This window comes from Eptatretus burgeri, chromosome 14, assembly GCF_056783735.1.
Source record: "Eptatretus burgeri isolate ZD-2024b chromosome 14, Ebu_testis_v1, whole genome shotgun sequence".
Taxonomy (NCBI): domain Eukaryota; kingdom Metazoa; phylum Chordata; class Myxini; order Myxiniformes; family Myxinidae; genus Eptatretus; species Eptatretus burgeri.
The window spans coordinates 16910564-16934004 of record NC_140974.1 but is presented as its reverse complement, the minus strand read 5'-3'; the positions used below and the strand labels follow the sequence as shown (position 1 = coordinate 16934004).

Sequence of the window (23441 nt, the reverse complement as noted above, 5' to 3'; positions counted from 1 at the left end):
CTCATTGTCGCTCTCTCCAAATCTATTGTTAATTTTTATGCTGTTCCCCATTTCCCCTTTCTGTATCCTTTTACAGTTTGTGAACCTCCTCCTCCTCCTTCATGTGCAGCACAAGGCTGCAAGTAGCATCATTGACTGTGCCGCTCTTGCAATGCCCCTGTTACCAGTACACTGGTACTTATATCGCCGATCTCAGAAGGATGACGGGCTGAGTCAACCCGACCTGGTATTGATTCAACAGCCCACCAGGGGCTTAAACTCACGACCCTAAGATCTTAAGCCAAGCACCTTAACCCTCAAGCCAACACCAGGCCTGTTTGTGAACCGGCTGTCCTATTTAATTTAGCTCTTCAATGAGCCTAAATCCCTGTAAAAATAAAGTATCACGATACACGTCATATAATGTGATGCAGTATCAGGATAAGGACTGGATTGGGATGCAGGAGTATTGTACAACCAAATTAGGTATTTTCTTGCACTGAGCACGAGGGGCGTTGTGCTCACACCATTTCTCTTGTGTAGTGATAGTGCCATTTTATCTCTTCCCATAACTCGAAGGGTGCAAGCAAGTTCTGGACAGCAAAAATGTAGGGCAGTGCATCAAGCACCCTGTGGTGTGAAATGCTATGGTGTGATGTAATTCCTCCAGATTTGAGAAACCACAGTTAGCATGGTTTTCTCCAAGATGTTCCAGATAATACACGTGGCAAACAATTCCTCAAAAGTGGATTTTTTTTTTGAAGAAGGTTAAAGTCAAATTTGTTGATCCACATACCTATGCACAAATTTCAATGCAAATACCATCTTAAGGTTTTTGTTTTAATGAAAGGGTTGCATCACTAACAACCATATATAAATGATCACTCGCTCACAGGATTGACGGACCGTGCCCCTTCCAATAAAACAAAACAAGACAACATTTAACAATGCACAGCCTCACCTGTGTGTATATAGATTACAGTTATCTGAGAACAAACCACCTAAATAAAGCATATATGCATACACACACACACACACACACACACACACACACACACACACACACACACACACACACACACACACACACACACACACACACACACACACACACACACACACACACACACTATAATAGCCTCTCCCATCCCTTTTGAAACAGGCGAGGCTAAATAGGAATCAAGTTTTAAGATTCAAAAGATTGACCAGAAATCCCTGTCGGACATCAGCCATTGTTTTACCAAATGTAAGAAAGCTGGGGCTTACCAAAGAGGCATGGCAAAATTTTCCGGTTCCAGACTTGGGAGACAGGTTCGTGAATGGAGCAATGAAGGCCTCGTTCAAAAACGTTTGCTCTTTCCTATGACTGACATCACATGGGCTCAAACACAGCGAGGAAGTGAGAAGTTGCCGAGCTTGGGAGAGCTGGTGGTCAAGAGTCAGGGGTAAACAAAGCAATGCAATATTTATTTTTAAAACACAAAATAAATAATGAGAAAATATAATTTGACGTGAATGTGTGAATGGATATGCTACAACCTGTGTTGGATGTCAACCCGCTGTTAACTTTCATCTCAATTAAAAGGTCAAACCAGACCTATGCTGTTTGACCTAGTAATTGATATCCTTCTTCAATACCCCCAAAGTAATCCAGCACTCACCGAAGTCGACATCAGATGCATTTCTGTCAAGTAATATGAATGGCCTGCAATTGGATTTTGAAATACAGCTCTCATACGCTCAACCTTTAACCTTTGATTTTGTACTTTTTAGAAATTCAAACACCACTCCCCTCTTTCTCTCTCGCTCTCCACCCCGACCCATGTCAACATGAGAGTTTGGTCAATTTAAATGGTTTGTCAAATCAAGGTCTCATGACCCTTGACTTTGTCATCTTGTAGTTCATAGCATTCCTCCACCCACAATGGGCAAACCACTCACCGATATATGTTAACATCAGATTCTCCCATCCAGAGCTATGTTCAATTTTAGCACTTTCAGCTGAAGGTCACATGATCTTTGACCCCAAAATCGAATCAGTTAATCTTTTCATCAGAGTACATACATGTACCAAGTATGGTCAAAATGAAAATCTGCTGCTTTCAGCTGAGGGTCACATGACCTTTGATCCCTAAATTGAATCAGTTTATCTTTGCATCATTGTAAATAATTGTATCAAGTTATGTCAAAATCCCTTTTGCAGTTAACAGGTTATCGCAGTCAAGAAAATCTGCAACACACGCGTGCACGGACGAATGCACAGCCGGACGGACAACCCGAAAAAAAAAAATGCCTCGAGCCTTCGGCTGCGGACGCATAAAAAAGCAGTGAGTTGAGACTTATGAATGGTTGAAGAAAGAAATATGAAAACTAAAATTATAAACTGGAGTAATTCAACTGCGCGCAGTCGACGGGTATGCCTCCACTCTCCCACACAAAACACTTGAGTATTGACATATTTGACCCTTGACCTTTGTCATATCTGGCCCAAAATCTAATCAGTTAATTGCCCTGTCTAACTTTACCTTTGTACCAAGTTTGATGAAATTATGTCCAATATTTCTTGAGTTAGGGCGTAAACAGTAAAATTTCAGAGTTTGACCTTGACCTTTGACCTTTATCACATCTGGCCCAAAATCTAATCACTTAATTGCCCTGTCTTACTTTACCTTTTTACCAAGTTTGATTAAATTCTACAATTTGCTTCTTGAGTTATCGCGTAAACGAAAATCCGGACGGATGAACGGACGGACGGACAACCCGAAACATAATGCCGCCGGCACCCTTCATGCGGAGGCATAAAAAATTACTATCAGCACGACACAAGAAAAGGGGGGGGGGACGAATGTTGTTGGTGAAAAGTATATACATGATAATAACTTAAAATGGTACACTCTCGGACCCCGTTATTCCCCGGGGATACGTTCCTGGAAAATTCCGCAAATGGCAGGGCATTGTTTCAATGGGGAAAAGGGGGGATAGTTTCCCCGTGCTTCGTGATTCATAAGGGAAAAGCAAAAAACATGAAAAAAAACGCAGACGCTTGCAAAAAAACAACATAAAAAACCACGAATATGCGCAAGAAAACGAGCAAAAATGTGAAGCACAGGGCCGCGAATACAGAAGCAGGTTGCATTTTATTAACTGCGAATATGTGGGATCCAGGAATGGACAATCCGTGAATAGCGGGGTCCAACAGAATATATTGAGAGTTCATTAAAGACCGGAACTAGGAGATGGCGTGTAAGATCGGGACATTACGGCTGGCTTGCCTTCAACACATGAAGGGGAGGCACAATTCTCGTATTCGTGCTGAGGAGAATTGGCTCGCGTGGTTGAGCAAGGCTCTGGCCATTGACTTTTGGCTAAATTGTGTCGGACCAGCGCCAAAGCTTCATGTCGAGCCATCGGGGGAAAGAGATGGCACCGTTCTGCAAAGCAGCAACGTCAGTAAGCACGATCGACGAAGAAGCTGCACCGCAGTTGGTGAGCCCTGGCGTTGAATACCACCTCATGAATTACCTCATGTATGTTTCCCGCCCAGAGCGCGGCTTGGTGCCATTTTTGGGCGCGTCTACCCATGCAGGACGAAGCGCCTCGATTCCAAAGTTCCGTAAAGACCATCTCTGGACCAAGCTTAGTGCCAGAATAAAGGGAGGATTTGCTTTTCTATTATTTCATTTCCCCCTTGTCTGAATTTAAGTCCATGTGTAAAGGCACCTCGACTTTAGACCTTAATTAGTTCACGTATTGTTATTACATTCTGACTTATACCCTTCTAAATAATTCTATTTTCATTAAATCCCCGTTTATTTTAAGTTGCTGTGTCCGTGTATTTGTTGTGGGGTTCGAGTATAAACCCCTGGTGCTGTGCATCCATCTGTTCCGTTGCTTCGCCAATGCCGCTCCCATGCACGCAATAATCTGAGGATCACCTGTCCATCTCCGAAGGAAAACCACTCGGCAATCCGGGCTGTTAACCGCCCGTCCACCACAATTGGGCGTGGGGGATTAACGTAACTGCCCAGATCCGCAACAGAATTGTAAAAAACTAAAATTGATAATGTGGTTATTTGTATGAGAGATGAATGAACAAAATCATCTTGGTATACAATGAATATTATTATTAATTTAGAAGATAATGGTGGCAATGGTTCTCATTGGATTTGTATTTTTAATAGTCAACATAAATATTATTTAGAAAGTTATGGTCTTCCACCACCTGTTGAAATAAATAAATTCTTACAGAATGGTGTTTATCAAACATTTCAAGTCCAAGATTTTAATTAACCTCCGCCATCGAAGATCGGAGGTTACTGTTTTCACCCCTTTATGTTTGTTTGTTTGTTTGTTTGTTTGTTTGTTTGTGAACAGTATTACGGAAAAACTCCTCGACGGATTTCGACGAAACTTGGTGGGGGGATTAGGTATGGTCCAAGGATCATGCCATTAGATTTTGGACTTGGTCCAAAATCCAATATGGCCGCTATGGCGGCCATTTTGAAAAAATATTCGAATTTTTCTTTTTTGCATTTCTACATGTTATAAGTGATTTCCAACCCCCCCCCCCCCAAAAAAAAAATTGTTAGAGAAAAAAAAATTTGCAACTTTTTTTTCAACAAAATTTCGATTTTTTCTTTTTTTGCATTTATACATGTTATAAGTGATTTCCAAAAAAAACATGCCAAAATTATAATTGCGGCTGATTTTGGAACTTCAGGTGGATATACCCACGTAAAATCAATTTCTGTCTCAAGGAATCTAGTTATGACGAATGAATTGAGGATGTAAAAGTTAAAAGTAAAAGGGAAAGTTGCAAACTATAACTCTGTGAGCACTGTTGACGTCAAATTGAATGAATAGGATATCAGGTTCACTTGAGTGACCTAGCAGTATTGGAGGCGGAGGTTTTGCACTCTACCGAGTGCTCCCCCTCTAGTTCATATTGTTTTGGTCAATTATATTGATGTGTTATTTCAACTCAACAGTAATCAGGATTTTTTTGATATAATTTTAAATCTAATATCAATGACATGTTGGAAAAAGATGGTTCTACCTTTTGTCTCATCCAAGAGTCGGATATTGATTTGTCAAATTATTATACAAAGGCACAGGCTGAACGACAGAAATATAGGATAACAAAAAATATTATTATGAAAAATGGTTACAACTTAATAAATTATCCAAGTCCGACAGATGCGAATGACTTAGATTCAGTGATTTATCACAATATATATCCTTAATAAAATGGCTGTGTATTCCAAAGATACAAAAATGTTTATTTTATCTCTGGGTCATTACAGAATTCACAGTTCCAATTGAAATAAAAAAAAATTAAGAAGGGTGTATACTGTATAGTTTTTAGGAGAATAGAACCTTGGGTTTAGGGTATAATTGTTTAAAATAAATAAATAAATCTAAAAGACCTGAAAGAATTTAATCAGTCTCGTAAAAAGAATATTATCCACTTGGTGGAGATAATGAGATATGTGGAAGCACTGAGAATAGAACCTTGGGTTTAGGGTATAATTGTTTAAAAAAAATAAACCTACAAGACCTGAAAGATTTAATCAGTCTCGTAAAAAAAAGAATATTATCTACTTGGTTGAGATAATGAGATATGTGGAAGCACTATTAGCAAACAACAAATCAAGGAATTTAATAAGGCTAAAATCAATAACAACTTTGCAGTAGTTTATGTAAAGAAAACACAAAGAACGGGATTTTACATCATAAGTCGGGGAATACAAACTGATTTAAAAAGAAGAAGACGGGGAGGTATTACCAGACATCATATTAATCTCTCATATATTTCTGAAAATATTTTTAATACATAAATGACAGCAAGAAGACTTCAAGAAAATTATCATTTCTGCATCCAAGCGTATCTTCAAGAATAAGGTATTCAGTATTCTCATAAATATGTTCTACAACATAAGAATAGTGGCTTTTCAATAAAAGATTAGTTTTACATTGCAAAAGATTGCAAAAGAAACCAACAAGTTTGGATTTAACAAAATGTTAAATAAAGAAAAGGTTTTAAAGTTGATAAAATGTAAAGCTATTTTAGAAATCAGAACAAATATTATTGGCTTCCTGTTGTTAAAAAAAGTATTTTGGATACAGGATTATCGAGAAATCCAGATGAATATACTGTATGTATGATATTCTATTGGGAGGTGGTTCAAGGGTAGTAAGGGATGAGGAAAAGTGTTGAAGAGTAAAATGAGGAGAAAGAAAGAGAGAGAGAGAAAAAGAGAAAAAAAATCAATATAAAAATATGGAAAACACTGAGATTATCAAAAATATTGGAGGTATTATAGAAAATGAATCAATCTCAATGCACTGAGGAGGAAAACAAAGAATTAACAAGTCTATCAAGAATATATAGGTCAAGAAAAAAAAAAAAAAGAGAGAGAGAGAGAGAGAGAGAGAGAGAGAGAGAGAGAGAGAGAGAGAGAGAGAGAGAGAGAGAGAGAGAGAGAGAGAGAGAGAGAGAGAGAGAGAGAGAGAGAGAGAAACAGAGAGAGAAACAGAGACAGAGACAGAGACAGAGACAGAGACAGAGACAGAGACAGAGACAGAGACAGAGACAGAGACAGAGACAGAGACAGAGACAGAGACAGAGAGAGAGACAGAGACAGAGAGAGAGACAGAGACAGAGAGACAGACAGAGAGAGAGAAAGAGACAGAGACAGAGAGAGAGAGAGAGAGAGAGACAGAGACAGAGACAGAGACAGAGAGAGAGAGAGAGACAGAGAGAGAGAGAGAGAGAGAGAGAGAGAGAGAGAGAGAGAGAGAGAGAGAGAGAGAGAGAGAGAGAGAGAGAGAGAGAGAGAGAGAGAGAGAGAGAGAGAGAGAGAGAGAGAGAGAGAGAGAGAGAGAGAGAGAGAGAGAGAGAGAGAGAGAGAGAGAGAGAGAGAGAGAGAGAGAGAGAGAGAGAGAGAGAGAGAGAGAGAGAGAGAGAGAGAGAGAGAGAGAGAACGAGAGAGATGTAGAGAGAGAGAGAGAGAGAGAGAGAGAGAGAGAGAGAGAGAGATAAAGATTATATTGTTGGTGTTATTGACTTTGGTTAAAGTTTTACATTTTTTTCCCTCAATAAATGGAGAAGAGAGTGAAGGTATTTCTTAGGATCCTTTATGTTTTAAATCTTAAGATTCAAATGTAATGTATGTATTGGAAACTAAAAAGGTTTTCACACTCTGTATGAATTTTTTCTCATTAATAAATACAATGACTACAATTTATTGTCTCAAATGTAAAAATAAAACTGATACGAAGCAGATCTCATATGTTAAAAGTAAAAATAATGGGGTTATACAAAAAGGGATATGTTCCATGTGTGGCTCTAAAGAGTAAATTAATCTCTAAACAAAAACGTGGGGGAGATTGGAAAAAGTTTTTAGCAGGGAATAAATTTACAACTGGAATACCGAGTGAATTACATCAAACAAAAGTGGGTGTTGCTAAGGAAGAGTGGGCGTGGTATAGGTCGAAGTGGGCATAGCTTATGAAAAAAATGATGCGGCTCAGGAGGTGTTCAGACAAGAACATTGAGAGGGGTTTGTTATTTCATCTCTGCTAAACAATGATACTTCAACCAAGAACAAAGTTCCAACATATTGTTTGTTGACATACTTGATGGTGCTGAGTGCCATAAGAAAACTAAGTTATCCCCCAAAATAGTACATAAACAAATATTCATTGGTTCATGATTCGAGTATAATGAAAAGATGTTAGTATGGTGAAAGACCACCAGTAGTAGTAGTTGGTGTATTGAGAATTAACGTTTTGTTAATTGGCTTAGTTGAAAGTGGGAGAAATCGGATTTTTGGGGGAGATTTTGGGTGTCGGTAAAAACGTTTTCCCCTTTTCCCCCATTCACTTCAGTGTAAATTTTGGGGTGTTTTAGAAGCCCCATTATCCTACTACTCACACCCAATTCATATAAATAACCAATTAGCAATTGCTTTAAAACCAACCACGAGGGAAAAGAAAAACACGATTGCTTGTACGGAGCTAATGATCTTGGATGCTGAGGTTTAAAAGTTAAAACATACTGCACTTACTTCCTGGTACATCTTGACGTCATATGTTTCACTGTTCCTGTTCCATGTTTAGCCGAGACACCAAGTGCTTCAAAACTTTAAAAATAATATTTAAAGATTGCAAACACCTTTCTTCAATTTGTTGGTGATATACCGTTTTGTTTTGTTTTTCATATCGATTTTTTTCGGTATACCTGTATATTCAGAATTCCAAGACTGGAATATCAATGTGAGAAATTATATCGATATATCCGATATATCAATATATCGCCGGATCCTAGGCTCAACCCAATCTCGCAGGGGGGGGGGGGCAATTTCCAACAAGGCCGACCCTATTACCTCTGCAGTGATTATTCCTTTCAGTATGCTGGTTATGATGATGCTGCTTAAACCAAGACAAAAGAAATCTCACCTCACATTTAAAATGTAATGAAGTGTTGTTAATGAAGTCCGGCTGATGATTACTCCATCGTAGTCTCTCCAGCGGTGGGTGAAGAATGGATTTATTGGTGTTGAGCTGCTGCAGCTAATGGCGTCGAAGATGGCAAGCAGAAGAGACTCATTCATTGTCGCCATGGTTGTTTAGCCAAACAAAGGAAATCCACTTCGCTCAACAATCTTGGTAATGTCGAACAAAAATCACTTTTAAATAATGATGTGTTGAGTGACTCGTGAATAACGATGAGAAAAGGCTTGAAAGTAAAGGCACGCGATTTTCGAACATGTCATGATGATGAGCTCTTGTTTTGACTCTCCTTCCCGCATCCCCTGCGTTGATTGACTCTCTGCAAGGATGCAACTGATTGACTACGAGGAGTTCACGTTTGCTTTATTACAAATATTCGCAAAATAAAAATAAGAATTAATTAACGAGTAAAGAAAAATTAATGAGTCACTGCACCTCCTCTGGTCCGAATCCAGGAGAACCGACTCCCGCCAAGGCTGCTCAAAAGTAAACTCCCATCTCAATTTTAATTTGAAATTCCCGGCATTGCATTTCCAAACGCGGCTGCAAGCCTTGAACCTCCCGCTCTCCCAACAATTCTCCATTATCATGAGCTGACAGCTGCTCATGACTAACAGGTCCTTTCTCTGCATTTGCAGCACAAAACATTTAAACTCCAATTGGCGTTCATACCGACACTAGTCCACTATGCGAGGACGTTCCTATACTTTGCTCCTCCCCACTTGGGCCAACCCCCAGCTTGCCTTCAAGCACGAGATCCTCATCATCTGCTCTAACATGGACATCCATCATTTTGTCCACGTTTCTCCCGTGCATGTTCAAATGAAAATAAAACTTTTTAAATGAAAAATTTAATTAAAAATATTCCATGGGGAAAACTAAATGGGTTTGTATAATATCCCAAGACCTGACAATAGATGTCAACGTCAGGGGTTCGAAAAATCCCACTTCTGACAGCAAATGTCGTGTCTGAGTGTCCAATAATACGGAATTCCTTGGAGCCGGGAAGCCGAAAGATGGTCAAAATGGTCTTCTGGCACTGCGTTCAATATTACTATCCTTTACCGTTTCCCAAGGCCACCCAGATGAGACAAATCACACAGAAAGTAAATGGATGAAACACGCTTTCTTACCTTTTAAAGGATTTATTTATATAGTTAAAAAGCAGAGGGAAGAGGGTCGACAAGATGCTGTAATAAACGAAAAAAAACCAAGCGAGTCAAAAGACACAAAAAGGAGAATGGGGATAGGCAAACTTATATGCAATGAATGAGAAATAAAAGCTCAAATCCTAACCCACTAGGCGCAACAGATCACACTTTTACAACACACCAATAATGCAGTTGGCACTTCCCTTTTCTCTGATGCACATGGTGGATGCAGTTCAACACAATGCAGCCTGTTTTAGAAACCATGTGCAAGACAAGAGCCAGTAACGACAGTACCCAGAAGAAGTCAAAAGGCCACAAGTAGGGCCAGTGATGAGTAGGCCTTCATCTTGGCCAGATTGTCCCCTTTGCCCTTTGCTTGAGACAGAGGCCGCTTGGCCCTCTAAAAACACAGGGTGATCCCAGCTTGGGTCGATTCCAAACGAGACTTCTCCTCCAAGTGAGGTTTCTCTCCATCCTACTTTCCACATGAGCCTCTCCTGGTGCTGTCCTGGTGGACTTTCGTGCACGAGCCTCTCTTGCACACCATTCTCTCCTGGTTGATTCTCTGGTGGACTATCTTGCGGTCGTCGACTCCTTTTCTCCTCTCTGTCCTGAGCGGAGTCTCCCTCTTGGGTCCTGCCCACTATAAAAATAAACATACATCTTTTTTTCTGGGCTCTACGGCCCACTGTGCCACCATGGCTGGCACCCACTGGCCAGAAAGATCATAATTGGCCTTTTTGTACACGGACATGTGCCTCTGTGATGGGAAGTCCTCACCTAGCCATACCCACAAACAAGAGGTTTTGCAGATAGATATAATTAATTAATCCATTCACCCCGTCTATAAATGACATACGTTGCCTCCTCAGCGTCACACGTAAGAAACGACTTACTCTGACAGATCCCTGTTACATAGCAATCGAACCTGCTCGAAACACATGGACCAGACTACACTTTCCACAGTCTAGCTATGGATCCCTCCCCCCTTCCACATAACACAACTAATAATATTAATAATAATAATAATAATTGTACGTATTTATATATATCCCCTTTTGCCAATGGATACAAAACAAGTAAAAAAAGATATAAAACGTCATAGCCCCTGCTGTTTTACTAATTTTGCTGTATGGAATTAAAGGGCAAGCCAATATTTATATCCAGCTAAAATGGCCGCCAGTCTAACAGTTGGCCATCTTTGATCAGATCAGAAAATAAAGTGAGGGGCACATGTAAGCCATCATATTCTGTGCTTGTGCCAAGTTTGAACAAAATCGGACAACGCATGTCTGAGAAATGGTTGGGGACACATTTAAGTAACAAAATGGCTGCCAGTCGGCCATCTTGGATCTGATCTCGAAATAAAATGACGTGCTTATGTAAGCAATCATTCATCATCTGTGTGCCAAGTTTGAATAACATCGGGAAAAGCATTTCCAAGAAATGGTTGGCGACGTGTTCTACTAGGGTTGGGCATACAACCAGACTTTTTTTGAAAGGAGTGTTTTTCTATGGCCAAATTTCACGCTGATCCCGAATCCGTTGAAATTTTTGACCTAGGATGATGTCTTTGGTTGGTAAAATGCAAAAATTCAAAATGGCCACCAAATTTACCCACTTTTCAGTTAAAATTTGATAATTATGGCTTACTAGGGCATGTAATATTAGGGTAAGGCACACATCGACTTTTTCTCTGTTGTCCCGTTAAAAGGAGTGTTTTTTTATGGCCATTTTTCACGCTGATCACGAATCCGTTGAAATTTTTGACCTACGATGATGTCTTAGTAAGACCTAGGATGATCTCACAGAAATGTTGACATGATGATCAAAGAAATGCTGACACCATGACGACACAATTTTGTTTTTTTTTTCTCTAACAAATTTATTTTTTGGTTGGAAATAACTTAAAACATGTAGAAATGCAAAAACAAAAATTCAAATATTTTTCCAAAATGGCCGCCATAGTGGCCATATTGGACTTTGGACCAAGTCCAAAATCTTATGGCATGATCCTTGGACCAGACCGAATCCCCCCCACAAAGTTTCGTCAAAATCCGTCCAGGAGTTTTTCCATAATACTGTTCACAAACAAACAAACAAACAAACAGACAGGGGTGAAAACAGTAACCTCCGTCCATCTTCGATGGCGGAGGTTAACAAGTTTAAAACCAAGGCATGTTAAAAAAAAATGATAAAAATGCTTCACCTGGCTTCCAACAGTTGAAGATCGTTTTTCAGGGGCCTGGTTAGCTCCAATGTTCTCGCGACCTCTGACATCCAGCACCAAGGACTTGCGAGCTCTTTTCACCGGTGGGGAAAGTCCCTTGATGGGATAAAACAGACACATGCATCACAAAATGTGGATAATAGTTCATATTATCATGCATCACATAACAAACATATTGTTATGGTTGTGGAGGTAGATGGAGTAATTTTAACGGAAAGTTAGGATTGTATAGAGTTGCCTGGTCCATGGATGTGTAGGAGACATCTCGATGTAAATTAAGTAGGGAAACCATGAGCTTAAGTGTTACTTGTCAACACACGGGGATGGTGCTGTGATAATTAGACAGGGATTAAGACCAATTTCCCCCAGTATGTAATTGCCCCCTGTGACCCCCTGCGTTTTTGTATTTATAAACCAGCCATGAAAGAAGTGTGTTTTCAAAACAACAACGACCATAACAAGAAGCAAGCCAAATGTGCCGATCAGGCAGAATAACCGCGTTCCCGGTTTTGGTGCCAACAAGCCATGCACGGAGGTGGAAGAACGGTGGAGTTCGAAGAGGAGACAGTGGTTGTGAGAGGAATGTAGCTGGGGTGGAGGATCTCGCTTTGTTCTCCTCTCGGCGCGACGGAATGGCTGCGAGATTCTCGTGTTCGTGTTCGTGTTGGTGAATTTGCAGCGTGCTGGGCAAGACACTAGCCATCCCTGCTCAGCTAAGTAGCGCAGTTGTACGATAATGAGAAAGAGAGGAGGAGGAGTACACCTCTCAGCGAACTCATCGTTATCACATTGTGTGTTCAAAGTGGAAGGTGGGCCATTTTTTGACGCGTCTTCCCGTGCAGGACGAAACGCCTCAATCCCAAAGTTCAATCGAGACCATCTCTGGTCAAAGCTAAGCTCCAGAATAAAAGGGAGGATTTTATTTTGTTTTTCCCGTGTCTGGATTAAAGTCTGTTTGTGGAGGCGTCTCAACTTTAGACCTTAATTTACTTCAAGTATTATTATGACATTTTGAATTATTACCCTTGGAAAATATTTTTATTTTCATTAAATCCCCGTGTTTATTTTAAGTTGCTGGTGTCCATGTATTTGTGGTGGGTTCGATTATAAAAAACCCTTGTGCTGTGCTTCCGTTGCTCCCTCCCCTTCCCGCCATAATCTCTGAGGATCACGTGCCCGCTTCCTAAGGAAAACCACTCGGCGATCTGGCCTGGTCGGTGTTAACCGCCCGTCCAGCACAATTTGGCCGGGGGGATTAAACTAACCGGCCATGGCCGCGACAATATTTTCAATCTCATTTTAAGGCATTTTAATTTCTTTTCTATTCTCTTTTTTTGAAGGGAGTGAAAAGTTTGGACGATTTTCGATTTGAAAGAAAAATTTCAATGAGCAAGAAGGTAGAGTGAAAAATGTGCGCTGAATATCAAACAGGACATTAATGGATAGCATTCATCTGAGTTTTCTAGCCTGAGATTGAATCTCGATCTGGCTATAAACCGTCACTCTGGTGTTGTGCATGTAGGGCGCTGCATCGATGCGTCTGCCGTCGATCAGAAGGACAATAAGTCAGAAAATCTGTCTGCCAGCACTGGTTGGTGGATGAAGATCCTAAGGTGTCTTTCGCAAAGAGGAAGCGAGTAATCGCTGACACCCTGAACAAATTACATTCCTGCCTCAAACTGCACGTAGAAAGTGGTGTGGATCTTCTTGGATATCCATCGAGACCACAATACACTGCTTACAATCTCAGAGTGTAGTTGTTGGCTGGACAGCAGCTCCTACACTACAACCAAATTCATGTTCCAGGTTGTTGGCATGTCACATTTGAACAGCTGTCTTCAGATATGAAGGGCAACCATGATGGTGAATGGATAGCCAAGGTAATACAGGGTCATGCAGATCTTATGAAAAACTGTCGAAAACAAAAAGAAATAAAAGAAGACTATTCAACATTCCGACAGTTCTTATGTTGTATTATCAATCTGATCACAATCCAGATGTTGTGGTATCGATCGCTCGTTACCACATCACACAATACCCAATTATTTGATTAATCTATTATGAAAAGTAGAGGTGTCCATCCGTCACATGAAGAAGAAGCAGGACATAGAGCTTTAATGTAGCGGTTCCTGCTGTTGCTGAATAACACAAATGCTATCGTTGGCAAGCCAATAAATTTACTTGGTTGGAAAACTAATTATCAATTTATTTGGAACAAAAATTTGTATCCATTTAATTACAAAGATGCCCGTTTTAAAAGCCAGTCTTTCAGTGATTGCAGAAGAAGAAGTGCAAATTGGAGCTTTATACAGCAGGAACCCTTCAGGACATGAAAGGAGCACACAAAAGGATATATATAATAATACTTCTCGAAGCAAGATATATATATATATATATATATATATATATATATATATATATATATATATATATATATATATATATATATCTGTATATGTGCGTGTGTGTGTGTGTGTGTGTGTGTGTGTGTGTGTGTGTGTGTGTGTGTGTGTGTGTGTATGTTCCCAGAATGAGCACACAAACAACAACATCCACAGCTACCACAACAGAACAACATCTACAAGTTATAAAAGATCCTTTTTTCACACGTTTTCATCATTTTACTTCCTCATTGATAGTCGCAGATAGATGTGCAACATGTCTGTGAAGTACAACATGCTGTGTTTTGATTAAACCCCATCAGTTAAGCGACAGGTATGCATGCCTAATACCCTAAAAAAACTAACCCCTCTCCATTGAGGCAGGATCGACTCTTTCTCCAAAATATTGGCAGTCGCTTCAAAGGAGCAAAGGACATCGTCGAGATCTTCCTCTAGGTTGGGCAGAGTCTGTGGATTATGGACACGCACAAAAGCAAGATTTTAAAAACTGGAAAATCATTACATATATAAAGATACTGCAGGAATCTATTAAATGGTCAACGTGACACTTGTGCTTTTAATGTTGACCAAAAAAAAAAATAAAACCTATCCTCTGCATTGTTCAGCTGTCATTTAGAAGATTTAATATTCCATGTAATGGCTGGCATGATAGCTTAGATATCTGCGCACTCGCTTTTGAGCTGGCCAGCCTGGGTTAGAATCTTGATTCAGCTATAAACTGCCAGTGTGGTGTTTTGCATGCAAGGCATCAATGTATGTGCCATCCATTGGACGGAAGTTGAGGTGGAGGACCCGTCTTCTAGCAGTAGTCCTTGGTGGAAGTTAAATATGTCATGGTGTCTTCCAAGAAAAGTAGGTGAGTTATTGCCAGCACCCTGAACAACTTGCAAATTCCTGCCCTGAATGACCACTGCGAAAGCAGCTGCAAAACACCCACAGCATAACCCTTACCAAGAGAGTGCCCAGCAGCACTGATGATCTGTTAAGAGTATGGTCCAGTAATGACGACGATCCAATTTAAAGGCAGCCTTTGGTTCTTTCGCCAAATGTATTATTTTTTGTATTATAGTAACCAATGGGCACTCCTGTCCTCTGGGTGGGAGTATCCTCATCAGCCCAACTTCGGTGGGCAATGTGCTACAGCACATTCTTGGAGATGCACTTTATAATTTTTGTCATTTTTGAAATAAAATTTTATTGATCACAACATATCATAATTTTGAGAAGGTTCCATTTTATCATGAAAGAGATAAAGGAAGTAGATTTGTAATACTGACTACTACCAAAGGTGGCGCTATTTCTGCGGTATATATAAAAAATGTATGTACGATTGTACATAGTGGGGGGGGGGGGATGGAAACGCCTGGGTAAATGAGGGACATCAAGTATATTGAGAGCAAAAACTTCCACAATGGGGTGGCCCATGTGTTAATTGAGCAAACTCGATGATATTCATAGAATAATTACCCTGCGTAGTCTTGAGGAGAATGTGGTGCAAGCCAACTTTTCTGTATTTTTCATGTTTTTTTCTTTGCTCCAATATGATGCCAGATCAGTGACCGATGTCACTTTTATCAAACTATATTTCCCATGGGTAGTTGATCAATTAGTTAAAGTTTTGTATTGATCAGTTAGCGGTTTCAACAATTGCAGAGAATATTTTTTTCATTCCAACCAGATCAAGCGTTGAAATCATCATTAACGTATCTTCTTCCCCAAGGGGAGTGCTTGACAATGATCCATGTTTCAATATTTTCCATGGCAAGGTTTCAGAGATATAGAGGTGCAAAGTTTTTCGGTTTTTCCAAGATGGCACTTGTACCATTTGACCTACTATGTCAGAATTATGATTAATTACTACAGGAGGAGGCACGCCTATGGTCAAAATTTCGTGTCAATTGGACCAGGTTGCAAATAAAAAAATTTTCATAACTTATCAAAACAAGCGTTGTGCTTGTTGAATGATGACGTCATAATAAAGAAAACGATGACATCGTCATTAACACATCCTATTCCCCATGGGGAGTACTTGCCAGTGAGCCATGTTTCAATATTTTCCATGGCATGGTTTCGAAGATATAGAGGTGCAAAGTTTTTCCAAGATAGTGCCTGTACCACGTGACCTATGATGTCATAATTACGCCTTAAGCAAAAAATTCTACAGGAGGCGCACCTATTTGGAAAATTTCATGTCAATCAGACTTACAGTTGCTGAGAAAATGAATTTTTTAAAATGCAGACACGCATGTACGGCACACGGATGCGACCGATCGCTTAACCCCGCTTTTCGCTTCATGAGCGCAGGGTAAAAACATCCCAGCACGCTTCAGATCACGTATACAAATGCTGCAGAAGCCTGATTGCCTAAAATTATGGCTAGCATGGCTGCAAGTGGAGACCTCAGTGACTTTGAAAGAGGGGTGATTGTTGGGGCGCATTGGAGGAGCTTCAGTGACAAAGAAAGCTCAACCTGCTGATGCTTCACAAGCAACGGTGTCCAAGGTGATGTCGGCATGGAACTCCGAGGGAAAGACTTCATCAGCAAAGGGCAACAGTGGGCAGAAGTGCATATTCCAGGGTCGTGATATCCGTGTATTAATCCAAAGTGCAAGGCAAAGAAGTCAAGCAACTGCAGATCGATTGACTGTAAATTTTAACCTGGGTGCGAGCAGTCATTTTCATCAAAAACTGGTCAACCGAGTACTCCACAGAACGGGATACCATATCTGGTTGAAGAGTATGAACGGCTAATCACACCTGGTAATGCACGGTTGCAGGTCCAGTGGTGCAAAGAGCACACAGACAATCGACTACCGAGCAGTAGAGAAATGTGATATGGTCAGATAAATCATCCTTCACCATGTTCTCGACAAACAGACGAGTGCACGTGTGGCACCAACCTAAAAGAACTCCACAACCCTGAATGCTTGGCTCCAAAGGTGAAAGGTTCTGGTGGTTTTGTAATCTTGTGGGGAACATCTTCCTGGCATGGTTTGGGTGCAGTCATTCCCTTGGAAGGCACGGTCAATGCCAATCACTACTTAATGGTACTGAATGATCATCTTCACCCCATATTCCAGCATTTTTTCCTGTTGGGGGAAGTGGGAAGGAGTGCGGGAGGTGTTTTCCAAGATGGCAATCAAGGGAGGCACAAAGCACCCTTCCCTTTACATGGGACAGTTTCTCTGTCTGCAACTTTAACACAGGGACTGGAAATTCGTTTCTCGGCCCCTGCTGGACCAAAAATAATAAAATAAAAGAAAACACCTGCAAATTTCAAAAGTAAATCCTTTTTACGTCGAGGTAATATGTTCCAAATTTCAGCAATGCCATTTCCGCATACTTGAATCTTTAACGAAAACCCTTGAAATTCACGTTGGTGCCTGTCTGTCCGTCTGCCAAAAATATGTTGGTGCTCGTAACTCAAAGGCTATCCATTGAAACGAGCTGAAACTTGGAATATACATCAGACAGTACGGCTAATTAATGGCTTTCAAAACAATTTCCGCCTTAGTGCCAGAGTTTTTTTTCTTTTTTGCTATTTTTTGCTCAGATTCAACTATCCCACACATCATCCAGTCAGATACATCATGCAATTCTACTTGGTTTCCACCGGAGGGCAGCACTATCCATTATTTATGGATATGCATTAGTACATCAATATATTTGTGCATCAAGTAAGTCATCTACAATTGTATGTACTCATTACCCTGCGCTCGCGAAAAGAAAAGCAGGGTCAAGCGATCGGTAGTGAATGCACTTGTCATATGCATCTGCATTTTGTTAAGATTGAAAACTGTTCAGAGGAGGAAATTAAAAATTTACCACATTTTACATGATCATGTGAAATAGCAGTCACTCTTTTGAGGTCAACATAGGTCAATTTTCTGATATCCTCAATTTTCATCCAATTGACTTGAAATTTGAACAGGATTTGCATATCAGGAAACCAAGTTCAACCACCAACTATTTTTTTTTTTTTTTTTTTACGTCAAAATAGGACAAAATGTCAACATATGCCGAATTTCTGAAATTGTCAATTTTGATCTGAATGACATAAAATTTGAAGAGCAGTTGAATATTTCATCATTGAATTCAACCACCAATTATTTTTGAGGTCAACATAAGCTCAATGGTCAATATAGACCAAATTGCGAAAGATCTCATTTTTCATCCTATTGACTTGAAATTTGAACCGGATTTGCACATTGGGTCAATTAATTCAACTACCAAGTATTTTTGAGGTCAACATAGACCAAAAGGTCAACATATAACGAATTCTAAAGTTGTCTATTTTCATCCGATTGACTTGAAATTTGAACTGGATTTGCACATTTGGTCATTGACTTCAACTTCCAATTATTTTTGAGGTCAACATAGGCCAGATTTCTAAAATTGTCAATTTTCACCCGATTGACTTGAAATTTGAAGAGGATTCTTTGGAAAAATGGCAGGGACAGAGAAAAGACCCCTTTTATATGGTATGTGCCATGTGGCAAACTATAGAAAAGACGGGACATTGCATAGCTTGTCGAAAATGCCAAACAATATAAAAGAAGGGACATTCCATGGCTTGTGGATAATGCCAGATTTTAAAAAAAAGGCACATTCAAAAATAATCTCATGTGCATGTTGTACAACCGTTGCAAGCCAGCCACCCTAACCACGAAGCTAACACCAGGCTTATGTATTGGTTAAAACCTTTCAGTACGTATAGTTTTTTGTGTACATTGAAAACAAAAACACATAAGATAATGTGCATCTGTGTGATAAATTTATATATAAAAAAAGACTTTATATGACTTGGTATCCCTTTATATGAAATGAACTTTTCCAGAGGATACTTGGTTCCTCCAAACAACACAAGGGTAGTACACCATGCACACGAGATTTTTTGAATGTTCCTTATTATTTATCGTCTGGCATTTTCCACAAACCATGAAATGTTTTTTTTCCACATTTTTTCCACATTTTCCATTTTCCACAAACCATGGTGTCGTCCACCAGACGGCGGTCTCCTTGGGTTAACCTGAGGCGGTCCCTTCGGTTGGGTGCCTGGAATGTCCTATCCCTAAGAGAGGATGATAACCTGTCTCTGTTATCATCTGAGCTCAAGCGTTTGAACATCGGTATTGCAGCTCTCTCTGAGGTTCGGAGACTGGATTGCGGCGAGGTAATGGTGGGTGGTTACACCTACGATTGGTCTGGTCGCTCTGATGGTTACCATTCCCAAGGAGTTTCTGCAGCTGTGTCCAATAAGCTGACCCCAATGAAAATTGAGGTAACACCGGTCAATGGAAGTATAATGAGACTAAGGATTCGTCACTCCTTACGTGTCATTTCCCTGGTCTCTGTCTATGCTCTGACTGAGGCGAGTGACCTCACCGTGAAGGACACATTCTACGCCACGCTCGAGTCTGTGGTTGATCAGTGCTCCAGACCAGATGCACTTCTAGTCTTGGGGGATTTCAATGCATCGACTGGAACTGAAAGGGATGGTTATGAGACATGTGTTGGTCCCCATGGGTCAGGAACTATGAACCAGAATAGCACTAAGTTCCTTGACTTTGCAAGAAGTCATGGACTTAGGGTCGCTGGCTCATGGTTTCATTGCCCACAAGCTCATCGCTGGACTTGGTATTCCAACGCTGGCGGTGTGGCAAAGGAGATTGACCATGTCCTCGTTTATGGTCGTTGGAGGATGATCCAGAACTGCAGGGTCTACCGTAGTGCTCAGTTCCTCAATACTGACCACAGGCTTGTTGTAGCAACTCTAAAGCTGCACCTTAAATCCTGGAGAATGGTACCATCCCAGCCGAGGCTGGATGTTGGCAAGCTCAAGGATGAGAGAGTAGCTGAGGAGTTTGCGAACAGGCTGAGTGGACACTTGGGGGGGTCTGGGTGCTTTGGGGGGTCCTGAAGAGTTGTGGAGTGCCTTCAAGAACACGGTCCTTGATGTTGCCGGTGGATGTCTTGGAACTCACCGCAGGGCAAAGAAGAATTTTGTCTCTCAAGGGACACTGGATACCATTGACCAGAGTCGCAGGGCCAGGCTGAATGGCAGAGCTGAGCTGTTCAGGGAGCTGAGGCGTAAAACTGTACGTGCGCTAAGGGTGGACAAGGAGGCCTATGTGCGAGGAATCTGTGAGGGGTAGAGCATCACCTGTGGACAGGTGATTCTAGTCCCGCTTACAGGGGAATTTGCGCATTGCGTTCATCCAAGCCCAACCCTCGGAGCACTGCAGTTCGAGCAGAGAGTGGTAGGCTCTTGACAGAGGAGTCTGAAGTGAAGGCCCGCTGGGCCAGTTACTTTGAGCGGTTGTACAAGGCTGATCCCCCAGCTGTCGAGTTGGACGTCAAGGGTGTTACAATCCCTGTTGCTGACCCTCCAATCAACTGTGGTCCAGCTTCGCTTGTGGAAACACGGGCTGCGGTGAACCGGTTGAAATGGGGTAAAGCTCCAGGGATCTGTGGCATCCATGCTGCACTTCTCAAGGCTGGTGGAAATGCTGCACTCGTGTCGTTGCATGCAGTTCTGTGCTCTGCCTGGAACACAGGAATCATCCCAACTGATTGGAAGAGGGGCCTTGTTGTCCCTCTCTGGAAAGGGAAGGGTGATCGCCAAGACTGCAACAACTACCGAGGGGTGACGCTGCTCTCAGTGCCGGGCAAGGTCTTTGCTCGGATAATTCTTGATAGGGTTCGCCACCATCTGCTTGAGCACCAGCATCCAGAGCAGTCAGGCTTTACACCAGAGGTCAACGATTGACCATATCCTTGCTCTTCGTGTTCTCACCGAACACAGACGAGAGTTTCGGCAGGGGCTGCTCGCAGCCTATGTTGATCTCTGTAAAGCGTTCGATTCAGTGAATCGGGATGTCCTCTGGAGGATTCTTGGTCTTCGTGGGGTGCCACCAAAACTGATCGATCTGATGTCTGAACTCTACTCTGGTGCTGAGAGTGCTGTGAAGTGTGGTGGTACCATCTCTGACTTATTTCCAGTTGTTACTGGAGTTCGTCAGGGGTGTGTACTGGCCCCCACACTTTTCAGCACTTGCATGGACTGGATTTTAGGGAGGATGTCGGAAAGATCAAGCTGCGGTGCATCGTTTGGGAATGTCAAGATCTCGGACCTTGATTTCGCAGATTATGTAGTCATCTTTGCGGAGACTTTAGATTTCCTTTTGGGGGCCCTCGAGGTGCTGAATGAGGAGTCGGAGCCGCTGGGATTACGGGTTTCTTGGGTCAAAACGAAGATCCAGGCTTTCAATGACATCTTGGATGCTGCTGTCCTGTCTGTGTCTGTTTGTGGTGAGGATGTTGAGGTCATGGAGAGATTCACTCACCTTGGCAGTGATATTCATGTCTCTGCTGGCTGTGAGTCAGAGGTCAATAGACGTCTGGGTCGGGCCTGGGGAGTCATGGATTCACTGGATCATGGGGTGTGGCGCTGCCGGTACCTGTGCGGGAGGACGAAAGTCTGAGTCTTCAGGTCCCTGGTGCTTCCAGTCTTGCTCTATCGATGCGAGACGGAGACTTAATACCTTTGGTACCAGGTCTCTTCGGAGAATCCTTGGCTATCGCTGGTCAGATTTTGTGTCCAACGAGCAGTTGCCGAGAGAGACTCGGATGAGATTTGTTACCTGCATAGTCCGTGAGCATCAGTTGCGGCTGTATGGACATGTGACTCGTTTTCCTGATGCTGATCCTGCTCACCAGATTCTCTCAACGAGGGAGTCTCGTGAGTGTATGAGGCCAATGGGCCGAGCACGTGCCTCGTGGTTGCACAGGTTGGCCAGCGTCTCAAGGAGATGGGGATGGGCCTGGAATCTGCCTGGGGGAAGGCCAGACGGAGGCCCCTGGAGTACCGGCGGAAAGTGGACGCAGTGACGCGCTGTTCTGGCACATGCTCCTATACCTGACCTGACCTGATGGAATGTCCCTTATTTTCTATTGTTTGGCATTTTCTGCAAGCTATGCAATGTCTTGTCTTTTCTATAGTTTTCCACATGGCACATACCATATAAAGTGGCCTTTTGTATGCCACTGGCATTTTTCTGAAGAATTGCACCCATCCAAAGAGCATGTGTGGTTGTCCAGTGGTTTGATGAGCATGACAGTGCTGCTATCCATATATCATGGCTTTCTCGGAACCCAATCAAACATTTATGGAATATTCTGGAACACCGCCTGAGACATTGTTTTCCACATCCATCAAACAGGGGTGAGTTGATTGACTTTCTCATGGAAGAATGGTGCCACATCCCTCTTGCAGAATTCCAAACGCTGGTGGACTCTTTGCCACAGTGCAAACAGGCTGCACTGGCCGCATGTGCTGGCCCAACGCCCTATTAAGGAAGTTCACATTGGTGTTTCCATTTTTGAGTGTGTATGTATGTGTCATATATATATATATATATATATATATATATATATATATATATATATATATATATATATATATATATATATATATATATATATATATATATATATATATCGTTATGGATTTCAGAATCGGACCTGACTAATGCATACAAACATTTCGGTCCTCAGACAGTTATTTCCCAAAATGCATGTCCAGGATAGACCCATCCCCATGTCTGGTGGGATTCTAACTTTGATGTGATGGAGAAGGGTAAGGAATAGATTACCTTCCTTATGGGATGGCCTTTTTCTGTTTTACGACACATATTCATGCCAATGAGATAGCCGTTAGCCCAACAGAGGCTCGTCTACCCCCTTTCCACCAGGACACATTGGCTTGGAGGTGGACGATTTATTTACACCCTGAACTTACAAGACATTTGATTAAGCACACCGCGGGCTTTTCCTGAGCAGTTATTCTGATGGTCAAATATGGCTGTGGATCATTTACCTCACCCACCTTTTTCCATCGAACTCCGACACCCACCCCTTTCATCGACGTTGGCGTCCACCTTTTTCCATCGATGTTTGACGCCCCGTTTGGCTGGTTGTTGTTGGCGTTTTATGAGCGCTTCGTGCTTTCCCTCGGTAATTCTGGCAAATGGCTGCTTTCTGCCGTTTGCCAAGTCGCCGTTAAAGTGCTGTTTACAATGGTCGCGAAATAGGCAGTTGGTGACGTGCAATGATGCACTAATAGGCAAGGTGGATTTGGATGAAGTCTGCTTGAGGCTCCACCCA

The 23441-nt window shown here is 41.7% G+C and overlaps 1 protein-coding gene across 4 annotated transcripts in view; it reads right to left on the bottom strand.

Annotated features, from left to right (window-relative positions):
* LOC147012713 (myb-related protein B-like) overlaps nt 1-23441 on the bottom strand; it is a 117536-nt gene that overhangs the window by 1437 nt on the left and 92658 nt on the right. For 2 of the 4 annotated variants that reach the window (XM_085853808.1, XM_085853806.1), the window contains 3 exons: nt 14622-14723; nt 11854-11970; nt 1246-1404 (listed from right to left, as the gene is read on the bottom strand). In XM_085853808.1, coding sequence (XP_085709934.1) covers nt 1246-1404; nt 11854-11970; nt 14622-14723 — 378 coding nt within the window. Of the gene's footprint in view, nt 1-1245; nt 1405-8295; nt 8554-8595; nt 10288-11853; nt 11971-14621; nt 14724-23441 lie in introns of those variants that run through there. The other 2 variants (XM_085853807.1, XM_085853810.1) reach the window with 2 other exon arrangements.